Below are 18147 nucleotides of genomic sequence, written 5' to 3'. Positions count from 1 at the left end.
AATTCTTCCTCTTGGACTATGGAACCAAATATACAAATTATAGTTGTTTGAAAATCATGTTTTTCTCTTCAGTGTTGTGACAGATAACAATTCAGATAATTTAATTATTTAGAGAGTCATTTGAAATTTATGTAAACTGTGGCTGAGATGAAATATCACCTGGAACAAGCTCTTAATATATATACATATATATTAATATTTCTTCTTTATCAAGGGTCGTAGTGGATTTGCTGAGAAGAATGCAACTTGTGGTCGAATGGTTTGTGATGTAGAAATTTCAGCAAAAGAGTTGATTCATTGTAAAAGTTACCATTTGTCTGAACTTGTCAACCAGATTTTAAAAACAGAAAAAGTAACAATTCCAGCTGAAGAGATCCGAAATATGTACAGGTATGAGTCTGGATCAGACCCGGGTATTTTATGGCCCGCAGATCACATCACACGCTTTGACAGTCTTTGTCCTACACAGGTGTTGATGGTACCTTTCCTCTACAACAATCCCAATTTCTCATGTGCCCCCTTGGGAAAATTAATTATCCACCCCTGGTCTGGATATTCATCATAATATGACCCAGCTGTAAGCAGTGGATTAAAAAATCATTGACTTAAAATGCAAAGCCACAGGCATTAGCAGATATGGAGAACCTTCTAAGACATGGTGTCAAACTCAATTGCGTCACCTGATGTATCGTGACGTATCATCACTCTTTGCCTTTGTGGAGCCAGGGAGAGCATGGCCTGCACATGATGCATTAGACCCCCAGACCGTGAGTTTGACACCCCTGTTCTAAGATATGTCCTGACCGCTGTAGTAGTTTCCTTATGGTATATGAATGCCTTAGAGCAGTGATGATGAAGCAAGCTTGGGTGCCAAAAGTGTGCGTGTGCACACTGTTGCAAGTGTGTGATCTTCCGTTTTGGTCTCCCATCCCAAAACAGTAGTGGAAGAGGGGAAAAGCCTGCCATCCCCAAACAGCTGCCGGGGGGGGGGGAGAGCCTCAGAAAAGGTGCTGAGAGTGGGGGGAAAGCCTCTTTTCCCAAACGGAGCTGGGAAGGAGAAAAAGCCTTTCCCCAAACAGCTGGGAAGCAGAAAAAGCCTCTTTCCCCAAAAGGAACTGGGAAGGGAAAAAAGTCTCTCACCCTAAATTGAGTTGCGGGGGGAAGCCTCCCATCCCCATACAGAGCTGGGGGGGGGGGGAGAAGCCTATGCCCAAACAGCGCTGGAGTGGAATCTCCAGAGATCTGGGAAGGGAAGGCTGCAGAAAGTGTGAGGAGGAAGCATGAGCTTATCTGATCCGAGAATCAACTGGCCAGCAGAAGGCACTTGCACATGCTCAGTGGAGCTGAGGTGGTCAACGGCTTGCGTGCCCTCATTTGTGCCATAGGTTCACCATCACAGCCTTAGAGGTTCAGGAAAACAGAAAATCTGAGTCTTTTTGAGTGCTCATTAATGTCGTTGGAAGCAGATTTAAAGGCATATTAGTCTTTGTGAGGGCAGTCCTAAGGGAAGTAGTTACTGGATGTTCTGGATTCTGGTTAGAACTTTGGTTAAATTGGAAATAATACTTACTGAATGCAGGATTTCATAAACAAAAACTCCATCTTTATTTCTCCTCCTCCGTATTCAAAATGCATTACAGGCAGTCAAATTCTTTCCTCTCTTAACGCTTAGGGCACACAAATGCATTCCTCCAGACCTCCTCCCTTTTCTTAAGATTTATGTCTAGGCAGCATAGTTCAAAGCAATAAAACAACTGTTAAATAGCAGAGAATAAACTAGCTTACTTCATAGCCCGTATCGGCACATGTCCATGATGGATTTACAACATTGAAACTCCGCCCTTCTTCCCCGCTGGCACCCGGATGTGACGAATAAATCACTTCAGTAATTAACCGGTTCCTCCCCTTAATATCTGTTCCCTAACACTTGTTCCCTGTGCCTCTGCACCCTCCTGAAATGTGGATTTAACCATCTATTATCTTTTCTTCACTGGAGTCTGGACCCATAGCAACATCCTGTAGCTGGCCTCCTACCTGTAACCCAGGACCTGCCACTAATTCATAAACACTACCTGTATCAGAGTCAGCAAACTCTTCACCATCTTCCAACTGAACAGAAGTATATACAACACTGGAGGAGAATGCAACTTATCCTGAATTGAGATATCCTTCTGAAAAATAATTATTTATACACTACAATGGAAAGAACCTTTTTTAAATTCTTGTTTTTGGCAGTAGGAGTATCTCTACTAGCAATAATAAAAGTCTTACACAAAAGTAAAGAGAAGATTCCTATGAACTTTTTTCTGAAAAAAAAAATACACTTGCAATTTATGGATTTGATTATTAGAAAGGGTGGATTATGAAAAGGGGGAAACTTTGATGTAACTTTAGAGAAAGGGTAAACTATGTGCAATCTAATAGATAGATAGACAGACAGACAGAAACATAGAAGATTGACGGCAGAAAAAGACCTCATGGTCCATCTAGTCTGCTCTTACACTATTTCCTGTATTTTGTGTTAGGATGGATATATGTTTTTCTCCACTGCACTTGGAAGGAGAGTCCAACGTGGGTAATCCACCAATCCTATTGGTAGAGACTGAGTTCAAATTAACATATTAAGCTGGCACCGCCCTTGGTTGCCCCCATGAGCTCAGTTTTAAAAACTCAGTCCAGACTGTTGAGTTTTATCTCTAAATAAAGAAATGGTTGTTATCTTTGTTTTTAACGAATTTCTTGTGTTTTCTTGTTTTTTAGATTGCTAAAGACATCCTGGATGAGATCTCTGCCCTCCGTGGGCACCACCCTCATCATGTCCTCCTCATGGAGCCTCTTCCCTCTGAGGGAACTGCCCCGAAGAGCATTGGGTCCCTGGCCTCTGAGGCCAAACCTGGCTGCGAGCCAAAGGTGAGGGGGTCCGCCCCCCCCCACTGGAAGGCTTGAGGGAATCCATGCGATTTCCCAAAGAAAACTACAGCAGAGGCGGCTGTCAGTGCCTCTCAGCTGTTAGGCGGCCGCCGAGCGCTCCGCCGCCGCCACCATGCTCAGAGAAGCAGCGACTGAGATCGGGAGCCGATAATTGGCTTTGAAGACAGGGAAGCGGCAGGACCGCATCCCAGCGGATTGGCATTGTTCGTTCTGGCAGGGGATGGCTAAATGCCGCAGGCTGCCATTTTAGCTGTTCTTTCTTCCTGTGCCCGCCATTTTGGGGCAAAAGACGGGAAACGCTTCTCTCGCCCAGCTGGCTGGCGCAAAAGGGAGTGATGGGCGCGATTACTGCTGCGCAGGCCACAGCAAGGCGGGATCTCCCTTTTGGTGCTAGCATCAATACCGGACGGTTTATTTATTTATTTTAAATTTTTTAAAATTTATTTAAATTATTAAAAAAACCAAAACCGGACGGTTTGCTAACTGCTTTCTCCTCAGAGTGATTCCAGGTTCCTGAGTCATTCAACTGCTGTTACGTTTGTGATAAGCTTGAGTAGAATGGAGGAACACCCAGTGGGAAATAAAGCAGCCTCCCCTTCTGTTGCCCCCAAAGTCAAAGATAAGGGCAAGGCCAAAGCCAAGGCCTCACAGGCGTTATCATCCTCCTCCCTCAAGAAAGCAGAGAGACGCATTAAGGCCCTGGAACAGAGATTGGAGGCGGCCCTTCACACTCCCCTGGCAATGCCACCACTGCCCACGCTGCAGTTACCTTAGGTCTTGGGTCCATCAACCCCTCAGTCCACATTTGGGCCTGCAGGGCTGGTACAGAAAGGGATTGGTCTCCAGAGAGACAGCTGTCATCCCTGCCACAGCCCATGCCTTCCCTTGGCCCCGCTTTGGACAGGCCACGGTCTGCAAGCCTTTCCATGTCATTGAGGGGCACACAAGTTCCTACAGCTACATTTACGCCTACAGCTGCAGGGCTCTGGGCACAGCCTGAGACGTGGCAGCACATGTTTCCTGCACTACAGGATATTATTACAAATGCATATTATCAGGGGATGGTGGCGGGAGTGCAACAATACATTCAACACCCCCACCAGGCTCAACCGAGGAATCTCTGGTCTGCACTGCCCCCCTTCAGGTTTTAGATCCTTGACAGAGGAACCTGCCCTGTTATGATTTGTCTGAAGACGAGACAACCCCCAAGCAACCATCAGCTGCTGGGCTTTTTAAACCATCACTATTTAGAATTCTGCTCCATAAAGCAAAACAGGTGGTGGATTTATCAGGTGCCACTAAGACTCCTGAGGCCCCCGACACAGCTAGACCATCTACTACTCTGTTTAAGGAGCCTCAACCCGAATCAGACCATATTCCATCATCAGATATTTTTCTTGAAAGTATGAAGCGACCTTGGCAGCATCCTGCGGTGGCACAGGGCCCTTCTACCATCAAAAGAAAGTTTTATACTTTTGATGAAGAGGTCGAGAAGCTGTTGGAGTTTCCACCGATTGACCAACCAGTTGTGACTCTTGTATCTAATGCCTTGGTTCCTTCTGAGATGGGTGATAGTCTCAAACTGGAGGACAGAAGGACAGAGACATTTATTTATTTATTTATTATTTGATTTGATTTGTATGCCGCCCCTCTCCGCAGATTCGGGCTGGCTCACAATAGAGATAAAACAATATGTAATAACAAATCTAATATTAAGTCTAAAATAACAATTTTACATTAAAAGCCTAAAAACCCCATTATATAAGAAACATACACACAAGCATACCATACATAAAACTGCATAGGCAAGGGGAGATGTCTCAGTTCCCCCATGCCTGATGGCAGAGGTGGGTTTTAAGAAGTTTGCGAAAGGCAAGGAGGGTGGGGGCAGTCCTAATCTCTGGAGGGAGTTGGTTCCAGAAGGTTGGGGCCGCCACAGAGAAGGCTCTTCCCCTGGGTCCCGCCAGCCGACATTGTTTAGTTGACGGGACCCAGAGAAGGCCAACTCTGTGGGACCTAACCGGCCGCTGGGATTCGTGCAGCAGAAGGCGGTCTCGTAGATATTCTGGTCTGGTGCCAGGGCTTTATAGGTCATAACCAACACTTTGAATTGTGACTGGAAACTGATCGGCAACCAATGCAGACTGCGGAGTGTTGGTGTAACATGGGCACACCTAGGAAAGCCCATGATTGCTCTCGCAGCTGCATTCTGCATGATCTGGAGTTTCCGAACACTTTTCAAAGGTAGCCCCATGTAGAGAGCATTACAGTAGTCGAACCTCGAGGTGATGAGGGCATGAGTGACTGTGAGCAGTGACTCCCGGTCCAAGTAGGGCCGCAACTGGTGCACCAGGTGAACCTGGGCAAACGCCTCCCTCATCACAGCTGAAAGATGTTTCTCTCATGTGAGCTGTGGATCGAGGAGGACGCCCAAGTTGCAGACCCTCTCTGAGGGGATCAATAATTCCCCCCCCCCAGGGTGATGGACAGAAAGATAGAAATGTCCTTGGGAGGCAAAACCCACAGCCACTCCGTCTTATCAGGGTTGAGTTTGAGTCTGTTGACACCCATCCAGACCCCAACAGCCTCCAGACACTGGCACATCACTTCCACTGCTTCGTCGATGGGACGTGGGGTGGAGATGTACAGCTGGATATCATCGGCATACTGATGATACCTCACCCCATGCCCTTGGATGATCTCACCCAGCGGTTTCATGTAGATATTAAATAGCAGGGGGGAGAGGACCGACCCTTGAGGCACCTCACAAGGGAGAGACCTTGGGGTCGACCTCTGACCCCCCACTAACACTGACTGCGACCGACCATAGAGGTAGGAGGAGAACCACTGAAGAACAGTGCCTCCCACTCGCAACCCCTCCAGCCGGCGCAGAAGGATACCATGGTCGATGGTATCGAAAGCCGCTGAGAGGTCAAGAAGCACCAGGATAGAGGATAAACCCCTGTCCCGGGCCCGCCAGAGATCATCCATCAACGCGACCAAGGCAGTTTCCTTGCTGTAACCGGGCCTGAAACCCGACTGTTGAGGGCCTAGATAATCTGCTTCTTCCAAGGGCCGCTGGAGCTGGAGCGCCACCACCTTCTCAACAACCTTCCCCATAAAGGGAATGTTGAAGACTGGACGATAGTTATTAAGTATGGCTGGGTCCAGGGAAGGCTTCTTTAGGAGGGGGCGCACAAGTGCCTCCTTGTACGGAGCCGAAAAGGGCCCCCTCCCCAAAGAAGCATTGAGAATCTCCTGGACCCAGCTTCGTGTCATCTCCCTGCTGGCCGAGACCAGCCAGGAGGGAAATGGATCCAGTAAACAGGTGGCGGAACTCACAGCTCCAATGGCCTTGTCCACTTTATCAGGTGTCACCAGATCAAACTCTTCCCAGATAGGTGGACAAGTACGGGCCCCAGTCACCTCAACTGACTCATTGTCAGTCGACTCTGCTATCCAATCGGAGTCGAGGTCCGCCCGCATCTAAGCGACTTTATCAGCAAAAAATATGTTAAAGTCCTCAGCACTACTCTTCAAGGGCTCCCCAACTCCCCCCTGGTTAAGAAGGGAGCGGGTCACCCTAAACAGAGCGGCCAGGCGAGATTCCGCTGATGCAATCAAGGAGGCATGATACGTGCATCTTGCCGCCTTGAGCGCCACTTGGTAAGTCTTAATATGAGCTCTTACAAGTGTTTGATCGGATTCGGACTTACTCTTCCTCCATCGCTTCTCTAGACATCTCTTCTGGTGTCTCAACTCCCGGAGCTCCTCGTTGAACCATGGAGCTCTACGGGGTCTAGTGCCACAGAGAAGTCGCAGCAGCACAATCCAGTCAAGAGCCTCCGCTTCAGCCTTGTTCCAGGCCTCAGCAAGAGACTCTGCCGAACTGTGGACAAGTGCATCTGGAATAACCCCAAGCGCCCTCTGAAAGCCCTCTGGGTCCATCAGGCATCTGGGGCAGAACCTCCTAGTCGGTTCCGCCTCCCTGTGGGGAAGGATTGGAGCCAGGAAGTCGAGCCTCAATAGAAAATGGTGTGACCATGACAAAGGCAACCGAGTAACCGCTTCCAAGCTCCTTAGTCTCAGACCATTACTCGGTTGCTCAGAGAGGAATACCATGTCAGGTGCATGCCCCCCCTCATGAGTTGGACTCTGTACTGCTTGAGTCAGATCCATGGCTGTCACGGTGGCCATGAACTCCTGTGCTAGCCCAGACATTTCACCGAGCGACTTTGTTGTGAAAGACGCATCAGATGGCCAGTTGGGGATTTCAAGTGGCAGCTGCAGCGTCCTTCAATAGGGCATCGATAATGTGGTTGCAAGAGATGCAATATCGACTTGGGTCTGATGAAAGTCACCTGCGCGAAGATCTGAATAAGCTGATGGTCGCAGCGGAGTTCTCTGCTGATGGCACTTCACGCGGCAAAATTCTCAGCAAGAGGCATGGCGAGTACACTCTCATCGTGGCGTCTCCTGTGGCTGAGGAATTGGCATGTTGACTCGAAATCTAAATGGCGCTTGGCATCATCATCCTTTCAGGGCTCCAAGCTTTTCGGGGAGGCACTAGAATAGGTCCTCATAGAGGACAAGGACAAGAGAAAGGTGCTCCCCAAGTCCGAAAAACTACAGGATCGCCGGCCAGCTCCCTACACACGACGACAACCCTTTCGTTGGGAGCCTTCCTCGGGTACTGGCCATAATCTGAGGTCGTACTCGCAAGGCCAATATAACCAGTCCTCGTTCAGAGGTGACCGTGCATCGTTCCAGGACAGGTCAAGAGGTTACCAGCAGGCGAGATGCCCCTTCAGAGGCAACAATCAGAGGGGCTTCAAATGCACCAAGTGACTTGGCTGTGCTAAAGCCCATAGGAGGCAAGCTTCAGCATTTCAGTACCTCCTGGCAGATTACATCCTCCGACAAATGGGCATTAGCCACGGTGTCCCAAGGACTGCGGTTGGAATTTCTCCAGCCCCCACCCAACCGCTTCCTACATTGTCCAGTGTTTCGGGATCCGCAAAAGAGGGCACAATTGCTGCAGGGCACAATTGCTCATCTCTTGGACATCCAGGCTATAGAGAAGGTGCCCCGTCATGCAGAAGGCACGGGTTTCTACTTGGTAGTCTTCATCGTCCCCAAAGCTTCTGGAGGCTGCAGAATGATCTTCAATCTAAAACAATTGAATGTCTTCATGTTACAGGAGTTTCAGGATGTATTCCCTCCAGACGAATCTGGCATCAATTCATCCTCGAGACCTTCTTACGTCCATAGACTTGAAGGAGGCTTACCTCCATGTCCCTGTCTATCCGGCACACCGGAGATTCCTTTGCCTGGAAGGGGCCCACTATCAATACCGGGCTATGCCGTTTGGTCTTTCATTGGCCCCTTGGACATTCACATAGCTGTTGGACATCCTGATAGCCAACCTCCACTCCCAGTCCATCCGTTTGATGGCCTACTTGGATGACATAATTATTTTGTCCAAATCCCCATCAAGGGCGAGGGAGGATCTGGCTGTCACAGTGCAGACACTGGAGACACACGGCTTTACCATCAACAGGCCGAAGAGTCATCTTTCTCCCACAACCAGACTGTTGCATCTGGGTTCCATCAAACACATAGTCTCAGAGAGACTGTCCCCAGAGAGACAAGCCAACATTTGTCAATTGATTACCAGTCTTCATCATCAATGGCGAGTTTCCCTTTCTTTACTCTCCAAGATACTTGGAACGTAGGTATCGTCCATAAGCATCGTGCCGTGGGCCCAACATCACATGCGAACCCTGCAATGGTTTCTACTTCCCACCCAGAGGGCCAAGGTGAGTCACAGACAGGTTTGTCTACTGCAAGGGGTCAGAGACTCACTAATGTGGTGGATATCTCCAGCTTTACTTAAAGGGTGCACCTTTCGCGCCCACGATCGCATTATTCTTACAATAGACGCCATCCTATCGGGCTGGGGTGCACACATTGGGTCCCACATGGCTCAAGGAATTTGGTCCGCAGAGGATTTGACTCCTATCAATATCAACTTCCTTAAGCTCAAGGCAGTCTTTCTTGCCCTACAGACTTTCACCCCAATAGTACAGGGTAGACATGTGTTGGTGTTGACAGACAATGTCACGACCAGGGCCCATCTAAGTCATCAAGGGGGCATGAGCTCGCACCGGCTCATTATGGAGAATACGGCCCTTTTCAACTGGGCCGAAACTCACTTGACATTGTTGGCGGCACAGCACATTGCCAGAACCAGCAATATTGAAGCAGACTGGTTGAGCAGGGCTGCCCTGGATCCATCGGAATGATAGTTGGACCCGGATCTATTTCAGCGAATAGTTTGTTGATTCGGTACCCCCGTTGGTGGATCATTTTGCGACCCATCTCAACACCCAGCTCCCGAGATTTTACACCCGTTTTCCAGCGCCACTTGCAGAAGGGGTCAACGCTCTGTTCTCTCCTTGGCCGCGTGGTCTGCTATATGCTTTCCCCCCAACAAGCCTCATTCAAAGAGTAGTGGACAAAATACTAGATGAGTGGGCGGAAATGTTAATGGTGGCACCTCATTGGCCACGCCGCCCATGGTTTTCAGACCTAGTAGCACTATCGATATCTCCCCTGTGAAGGATTCTGGACCAGGACATTTCTCTCAGCCAGGGGATCATATGTCACCCACATCCCCAATGCTTCCAGTTAGCCGTCTGACACTTGAAAGGAACAGACTAAGAAGCCAGCAGCTGCCTGACAGTCATCGCCACTATGCAAGCCACCTGTCATCCGTCTACATCCAGAATATACCAGACGACGTGGTCGGCTTTCTGTGAATTTTGTTCCAAGCAACAGATCGACCCTAGAGAGGCATTGATGATTCCAGTCTTGGAGTTCTTACAGATGAGGATTGAATGAGGTTTGGCCTCTAATACCCTAAGGAGGCAGGTGGTGGCCCTCTCGACTTATTATGCGGGTGACAGAGGCTTGCTCGCTGACACACCATCCATGGGTGAGGGACTTCCTCCGGGGAGCCTCTAACAAACATTCCCCGCTGGTCTATAGGTTTCCAACATGGGACCTTTTGCTCGTTCTGTGGGTGCTCACGGGACCCCCATTTGAGCCCCTGAGATCGATTTTACTTCGGTTCCTGTCCATTAAGACGGCCTTCCTCGTGGTGATAACGTCGGCTCACCAGGTGTCCAAGCTATCGGTGCTGTCCATTCGTCCAGACCTTTGTATCTTTCATCCGGATAGAGTCATCTTGTGATTGGACCCTTCCTTTGTGCCCAAAGTTAATACTGCATTTCATAGGAAACAAGAACTCGTACTCCCTGACTTTTGCACTCACGGCAATCATCCCGCAGAGCTCAGGTGGCACAAGATAGACGCCAAACGAGCACTGAAAATTTAAGTTAGGAGGACTGAACCGTTTAGGAAATCTGAAATGCTGTTTATTGCCTTTCAACACCGAAAGATGGGGCTTGGAGTGTCGTCACAATCCATCAGTCATTGTCTCCGGGACTGTATTAACGAAGCTTACAAAGCAAGTTCTCGATCCTCGCCGCCGGGGGTGACTGCCTGCTCTACTTGGAGTGCGGCCACATCAACAGCGTGGACAACACAGGCGTCCATTGAGGACATTTGCCGGGTGGTGACCTGGTCGACCCCATCCACATTCATTTGTCATTATAAACTGGACTTTCACTTCGGCGGAAGCATCATTTGCAAGGCGCATTTTACAAGGGGTGTGCTCATCTCCAGCGACCCTGGCGCAGCCTTCTCCGACCCATGTGACTTGATCTTTGGTATATCCCATGTTGGACTCTTCTTCCAAGTGCAGTGGAGAAGAACTGTTGGATGTACCTGAATGATCTTCTCGATGCACTGGAAGGAGAGTCCAAATCCAGCTGGCATTGTTCCGGTCCAGGGACGCCGGAGTATTAGTGTTCACTTAAGGTTATATGTTCTTTGTTACGGTTTGAAAATAAATTCTGGTTATCCTTACACTATCTTCTTTTTTAAAACTGAGCTCATGGGGGCTACCAGGGGGCGGTGCCAGCTTAATATGTTAATTTGAACTCAGTCCCTACCAATAGGATTGGTGAATTACCCATGTTGGACTCTCCTTCCAGTGTATCGAGAAGACTATTCAGGTAGGTCCAACGATTCATCCCAGGCATGTTTAAATTCAGTTACTGTGGATTTTACCAACCAGTTTGTTTGTTACAAGTATCTACTACTCTTTCAGTCAAATGATATTTTCTCACGTTACTTCTAATCTTCCCCCCAACTAACCTCAGTTTGTGCCCCCTTGTTCTTGTGTTCACTTTCCTATTAAAAACACTTCCCTCCTGAAATTTATTTAACCCTTTAACATATTTAAATGTTTCAATCATGTCCCTCATTCCCTTCTGTCCTCCAGACTATACATATTCACCTTTGACCATTTTTGTAGCCTGTCTTTGTACCCGTTCAATTTTATCAATATCTTTTTGTAAGTGAGGTCTCCGGAACTGAACACGGTATTCCAAATATGGTCTCACCAGCGCTCTATACAGCGGGATCACAATCTCCCTCTTCCTGTTTGTTATACCTCTAGCTATGCAGCCAAGCATTTAACTTGCTTTCCCTACCGCCTGACTGCACTGTTCACCCATTTTGAGATTTAGAAATCACTACCCCTAAATTTATTTATTTATTTATTCATTCATTCAATCTATTTTATTTATTTATTTATTTATTACTTAGATTTGTATGCCGCCCCTCTCCGAAGACTCGGGGCGGCTCACAACACGTGGAAACAAATCATAAATAATCTGACAAATTTAAAATATTTAAGATTTTTTAAAAAAGACCCCATATACTAACGGACATACACACAAGCATACCATATATAAATTAAACATGCCCAGGGGGAGATGTTTCAGTTCCCCCATGCCTGACGGCAAAGGTGGGTTTTAAGGAGTTTACGGAAGGCAGGAAGAGTAGGGGCAGTTCTAATCTCCGGGGGGAGTTGGTTCCAGAGGGCCGGTGCCGCCACAGAGAAGGCTCTTCCCCTGGGGCCCGCCAACCGACATTGTTTAGTTGACGGGACCCGGAGAAGGCCCACTCTGTGGGACCTAATCGGTCGCTGGGATTCGTGCGGCAGGAGGCGGTCTCGGAGATATTCTGGTCCAATGCCATGAAGGGCTTTAAAGGTCATAACCAACACTTTGAATTGTGACCGGAAACTGATCGGCAGCCAATGCAGACTGCGGAGTGATGGTGAAACATGGGCATACCTAGGTAAGGCCATGACTGCTCTCCCAGCTGCATTCTGCACGATCTGAAGTTTCCGAACACTTTTCAAAGGTAGCCCCATGTAGAGAGCATTACAGTAGTCGAACCTCGAGGTGATGAGGGCATGAGTGACTGTGAGTAATGAGTCCCGGTCCAGATAGGGCCGCAACTGGTACACCAGGCGAACCTGGGCAAACGCCCCCCTCGCCACAGCTGAGAGATGTTTTTCTAATGTGAGCTGTGGATCGAGGAGGACGCCCAAGTTGCGGACCCTCTCTGAGGGGGTCAATAATTCCCCCCCCAGGGTGATGGACGGACAGATGGGATTGTCCTTGGGAGGCAAAACCCACAGCCACTCCGTCTTATCCGGGTTGATCAATCAATCAACCAACCAATCAATCAATCAATCATTTGGATTTGTATGTTGCCCCTCTCCAAGGACTCGGGGCAGCTCACAGCATATATAGTAGACATAACAATACAATAAATCCAATTAATGCAATTTAAATTTTTTAAAAATTCTAAAACATTTAAAAAAACATTCATTAACATTCACCCAAAAAATGACACATTCGTTGGTCAGGGGAAAGATCTAATTACCCCAAGCCTGGCGACAAAGATGAGTTTTTAAGCTTTTTTGGAAGGCAGGGAGGGGGAGTGCAAATCTCCAGGGGGAGCTGATTCCAGAGGGCCGCCCCCCCATAGAGAAGGCTCTTCCCCTAGGTTCTGCCAACTGGCATTGTTTGGTTAACGGGACCATGAGGAGACCAACTCTGTGGGACCTCAGCAGATGCTGGGATTCGTGCAGCAGAAGGTGGTCTCAGAGATAATCTGGTCCTATGCATGTACGGCTTTATAGGTCATAACCAACACTTTGAATTGTGTCTGGAAACCAATCGGCAGCCAATGCAGTCCGCAGAGTGATGATGAAATATGGACATGCCTTGGAAGGCCCATAACCACTTGCACGGCTGCATTTTGTACGATTTGAAGTTTCTAAATACTCTTCAAAGGTAGCCCCATGTTGCAGTAGTCAAACCTCAAGGTGATAAGGGCATGAGTGACCATGAGCAAAGACTCCCTGTCCAAACAGGACCGCAACTGGTGCACCAGGCGGACCTTGGCAAACGCCCTCCTCACCACAGCCGAAATATGGTGTTCTAAAGTCAGCTGTGGATTGAGGAGGATGCCCAAGTTGCGGGCCCTCTCTGAGGGGATCAATAATTCCCCCCCCCCAGGGTAATGGACGGACAGATGGACGTGTCCTTGGGAGGCAGTACCCACAGCCACTCTTGTCTGGATTGAGCTTGAGCCTCTTGGCACCCATCATTTCCACTGCGGTGAGGACACGGGGTGGAGATGTACAGCTGAGTATCATCAGTGTACTGATGGTAACTCACTCTGTGCCCTTGGATGATCTCACCTAGTGGTTTCATGTAGGCATTAAACAGCAGGGGGGGGGACCGACCCCTGAGGAACCCCACAAAGTAGGAACCTAGGAGTCGACCTCTGACACCCCCGCTAACACCAACTGCAACTGACCAGAGAGGTAGGAGGAGAACCACTGTAAAATGATGCCTCCCATTCCCTCCAGTCAGCGCAGTAGGATACCATGATTGATGATATCGAAAGCTGCTGAGAGGCACCAGGACAGAGGATAAGCCCCAGGCCCGCCAGAGATCATCCATCAGCGTGACCAAAGCAGTTTCTGTGCTGTAGCTGGGTCTGAATCCTGACTGCTGAGGGCCTAGATCAGTGATGGCGAACCTTTTTTCCCTTGGGTGCCGAAAGCATGTGCGCACACACTATCGTGCCTGCAGGTGTGCCCATACCCATAATTCAAAATTGCCTCCCCTGTCCCGCTGGACCCCTCTGGAGGCCAGAAATGGCCCATATCACAACTTCTGGTTGGCCCAGTAGGCCGGTTTTTCACCTTTCTCAGACTCCAGAGAGTTCCCTGGGGAGGATAAAAATGCCCTCCCCCCCAGAGGTCTTCTGGAAGCCAAAAATGCCCTCCCAGAGCCTCCGTGCGTGCCAAAAATCAGCTGGCTGGTGTGCACATGCATGCTGGACCTGAGCTGGGGCAACAGCTTACGTGCCAGCAGACATTACCTTCCAGATTCTTTCATTGTTAGTCTTTGCAAAGAATGTTTTCCAAGCCCTAAATCTTTGCAGGGTTTTTTTCATTGTCTTAGCTTGCTCCAAATGTTTCTTTCTCCACTGCATCTGGAAGGAGAGTCCAACATGGGTTATTTACCAATCCTATTGGTAGAGACTGAGTTAGAAATTTACATAATAATTAGGTACCGCCCCCCATACTGCTCCCATGAGCCCAGTTTTAAAAACTCAGTCCCAGGGTAGAGATGTACTGAGTTTTGCTCTAAGAGTTAGAGCAGAGGTCCCCAACCGCCGGTCCGTGGACCGGCACCGGGCCGTTGGGGGTTTTCAGCCGGTCCGCGGCGCCAGGGCCCCCTCGGCCTTTCCGCACCACCAGCGGCGCTCCCCCCGCCAGCCAGCCAAGCCCCGCGCCCGCCGGAACCGGCTCCTCGCTCTCCCCCCGCCGCCCGCCGCGTTTGCAGGAGGTGGGGAGGGTCGGGCGGCCCGCCAAGGCCAGGAGGGACGCCGCTGCCCCCCTTCCCTCTCTCCGCCCGCCGCTGCGCCTCCTTGACGCCGAGAGGAAATGCCGGCAAAGGCTTTTCTCAGCGGAGGTCTTCAATGTCGGGGGCGCACGGGCGGTTGCACGCGCTCCCTATCTCCCTGCTAGCCCACTCGGAGTATTCAAAATAAGAAAAACCTTTGCCGGCGAAGGCTTTTCTTATTTTGAATATTCCGAGTGGGCTAGCAGGGAGATAGGGAGCGCGTGCAACCGCCTGTGCGCCCCCGACATTGAATATCACCTTCGCCGGCCCCACCTCTCCTGCAAACCCCCTTGCTGAGAGCCCGGGGCGAAAGTGCTCTCGCAAAGGTGAGGCGGGCAGGGCGTGCGCGCGTCACCGCTGAGAAGAACGGAGAACGAGAGTGAGTGATAGCAACAGACAGCAAGATAGAGAGAAAGTGAGAAAGAGAGAGTGAGAGAAAGGGGGGGGAGAAAGAGATAGCAAGAGAGAGAACAAGAGAGAGAAAGAGCGTGAGAAAGAAAACAAGAAAGAGTGAGAGAGAGAGAAAGCAAAAGAGACAGAAAGAAAACAAGAGAGAGAAAGTGAGAAGAAGAGAGAGAAAGAGGGGGAGAGAGAGAGAAAGAGAGGGAGAGGGAGAAAGAGAGAGGGAGAGGGGGAGAGATGTTCCTGTCCCTTCCCTCTTTCCTTCCTTCCTTCCCACCCTCCGTCCATTCATTCACCCATTCCTCTCTTGATCGCCCCTTTTACGGCGCCGCTGACAGCTAGTTCCCCCCCCCCCCCACCGGGCCATGGAAAACTGGTCTAGCTTAAAGCCGGACCCTGGTGCAAAAAAGGTTGGGGACCTCTGAGTTAGAGTATATGATTAGAGTAAGAATATGAATAAAATACCTGTTTAATATTCTTCTTTTTGTCTCCTTACAGGTGCTGGGACAGAAGAAGCAGCAGATGGGGTTGTCTGCCCTCCGCGGGCAGCAACTCCCAACGTTCTCCTTAGGGGTACGCTTCCCTCCGAGGGAACTTCCCCGCAAAGGAGCATCCAGCCTGGGGTCCCTGACCTCCGTGGCCAGACCAGGGCTGCGAGCCGAAGATGGCCCCCCCCCCCCATTGGGAGGCTCGAAGGCGCACTCATCAAAGCTCCTTGGAAGAAGCGGAGCTGCACCCATCAGCTGTTTGGCAGCCGGGGAAGCCGCCGCCGCCGGCAAAGCCCCGCACGCGACCGCCATGGCCAGGGGTCCCCGTAACTGCCGCAGCCGCAAGAGGCAAGGAGAAGGCGGCATGCAGCTGGATAGGGAAGCGGCGGAAAGCGGCAGGCAGCCCAGGAACGGCCGAAAAAAGCCGAAAGCCGGGCGAAATAGCAACAGCGTGGGCGGCGCCATTTTGGGGCCGCTGTTGGCGCAATTCCCCATGGCGCGGACCGGAAAGGCTTCCGGCAGCTGTTAGGCGCGAGAAGGTCTCCGCACCTCAGGGCGCAGGCGCAAAGCCTTATTGAGGCGAGCCGCCATTTTTGCTGAGCTGACGAGGCAAATTGAGGCTGCTTACCGGGACTCCTCTAGATCACCACGATCCCAATAAGAGTGAGTAAATATGGATGAACAACCGGGCAGCGACAAAGCCTCATCCCCGGCCAGGCCTAAAGATAAGCCTAAGGGGAAGGACAAGTCGAAGGCCTCTCGCTCACCTGCCTCGGCCTCCTCTCTCAAGGAGGCCGAGAAGCGCATCAAGGCCCTGGAGAAAAAGCTGGAGGCGGCCTTGCAACCATCACCTTCAGCCGTGCCACTGACCCAGAGGCAGGCCTTGACTCCGGATCCATTGACCCCACTATCACCTTTTGGCGGCTCTGGGGCTAGGTATGAGGGGGATTGGTCACCAGACCATCAATCCACAGCGATGCCCCCCGTGGCACCTTCACCGGCCACCTTGTGGACCAGGCCTGGGTCAACTGGATATACCAGAAGAGACCCCCAGGGACCTTCAGCCACCTTTACCCCCACAGCAGCGGGGCTGAGGGCGCAGGCGAGCACATGGCAGGACATGCCACCAGACCTGCAGGAACTCATTGCAAGCGCTTATTCGCAGGGTGTGGTGACTGGGGCCCACCAGTATGCCCCACAACCTTCACAAGCAACAACAAGGAATGTGTGGTTAGTACCGCCCCCCTCGGGATTGGGGTCCCTCTCAGAGGAACCATTGCTAGGAGAGGACAGCGAGAAGGAGTATGACGCGTCTCCTGTCAGATTGCATTCGGCAGTGAAAGTAAGCCGCGGCTGTTGTTTCTCTGTGAAAGAATAAAGCGTTTTAACTCAAAGCCGTTTACTCGGATCATTTCAGAGAGGACAGCGAGAAGGAGTATGACCTGTCAGAGGATGAGGCACCTCCTGATCAACCGCCACCGGTAGGCCTGTTTAAGCCAACTCTGTTCAGGACTCTCTTATTCAAGGCTAAACAGGTAATGAACCTACCTGGAATGGCTAAAGCAGCCGAGGAGGCGGGCAAGACTTCGGAGTCCTTGCTTAGGGCAGTGTTTCCCAACCTTTTTTGAGCCGCGGCACATTATTCACATTTTCAAAATCCTGGAGAACATTGAGGGGGGGGGGGCGCAAAAAAGTTTGGACAAAAAAAATCTCTCTCCCTTTCGCTCTATTTCTCTCTCCCTCCCTCTTTCTCTCCCTCCCTCTTTCTCTCTCTCTCCATCCCTTTCTTTCTCCCTTCCTTACTCTCTCTTTTGCTCTTTCTCTCTCCCTCCTTCCCCCCTCTTGCTGTCTTTCTTTCCTTTCTTTCTCTCTCTCATTCTGTCTCTCTTGCTATCTCTTTCTTTCTCTCTTCCTTCCTCTCTCTTTTGCTCTTTCTCTCTCCCTCCTTCCCCCCTCTTGCTGTCTCTTTCTTTCTTTCTCTCTCTCATTCTGTCTCTCTTGCTATCTCTTTCTCTCTTCCTTCCTTCCTCTCTCTTTGGCTCTCTTTCTCCCTCCTTCCCCCCTCTTGCTGTCTCTTTCTCTTTCTCTCTCTCTCTCATTCTGTCTCTCTTGCTATCTCTTTCTCTCTCTTCCTTTCTTTCTCTCTCTTGTTCTCTCTCTTCCTTCTCTGCGGAGGCCGGCAAAGCTTTTCCGGGTAGACTGGCTGGGGGGGTAGGGCGCGCGCGCGCATGCACCCCCGACATTCCAAAGAACTTTCTCCGACCTCCGCTGTGAGAAGGTTTTCTCTGAGTGCTCGCCGGAGGAGCTGGAGAAAGGGGCAGATCGAGCGGGCGGGCGGGCGTCAGCGGCAAGAAGCCAGGGGTGCGAGGGGAACGGAGGCTCTGGGGGGTGGGGGCAGCCGCGGCGCCGGCCTCCGCACT

At 50.4% G+C, this 18147-nt stretch overlaps 1 protein-coding gene across 3 annotated transcripts in view; it reads left to right on the top strand.

Annotated features, from left to right (window-relative positions):
• The window catches only part of POLA1 (DNA polymerase alpha 1, catalytic subunit), an 801468-nt gene that overhangs the window by 151981 nt on the left and 631340 nt on the right, over positions 1-18147 (top strand). For all 3 annotated transcript variants that reach the window (XM_070750673.1, XM_070750672.1, XM_070750674.1), the window contains exon 20: positions 215-390. In XM_070750673.1, coding sequence (XP_070606774.1) covers positions 215-390 — 176 coding nt within the window. The remainder of the gene's footprint in view (positions 1-214; positions 391-18147) is intronic.

Source organism: Erythrolamprus reginae, chromosome 4 (genome assembly GCF_031021105.1).
Source record: "Erythrolamprus reginae isolate rEryReg1 chromosome 4, rEryReg1.hap1, whole genome shotgun sequence".
NCBI lineage: Eukaryota > Metazoa > Chordata > Lepidosauria > Squamata > Dipsadidae > Erythrolamprus > Erythrolamprus reginae.
Note: the sequence above shows the minus strand (reverse complement) of the source record. Positions and strands in the feature narration are given on the sequence as shown.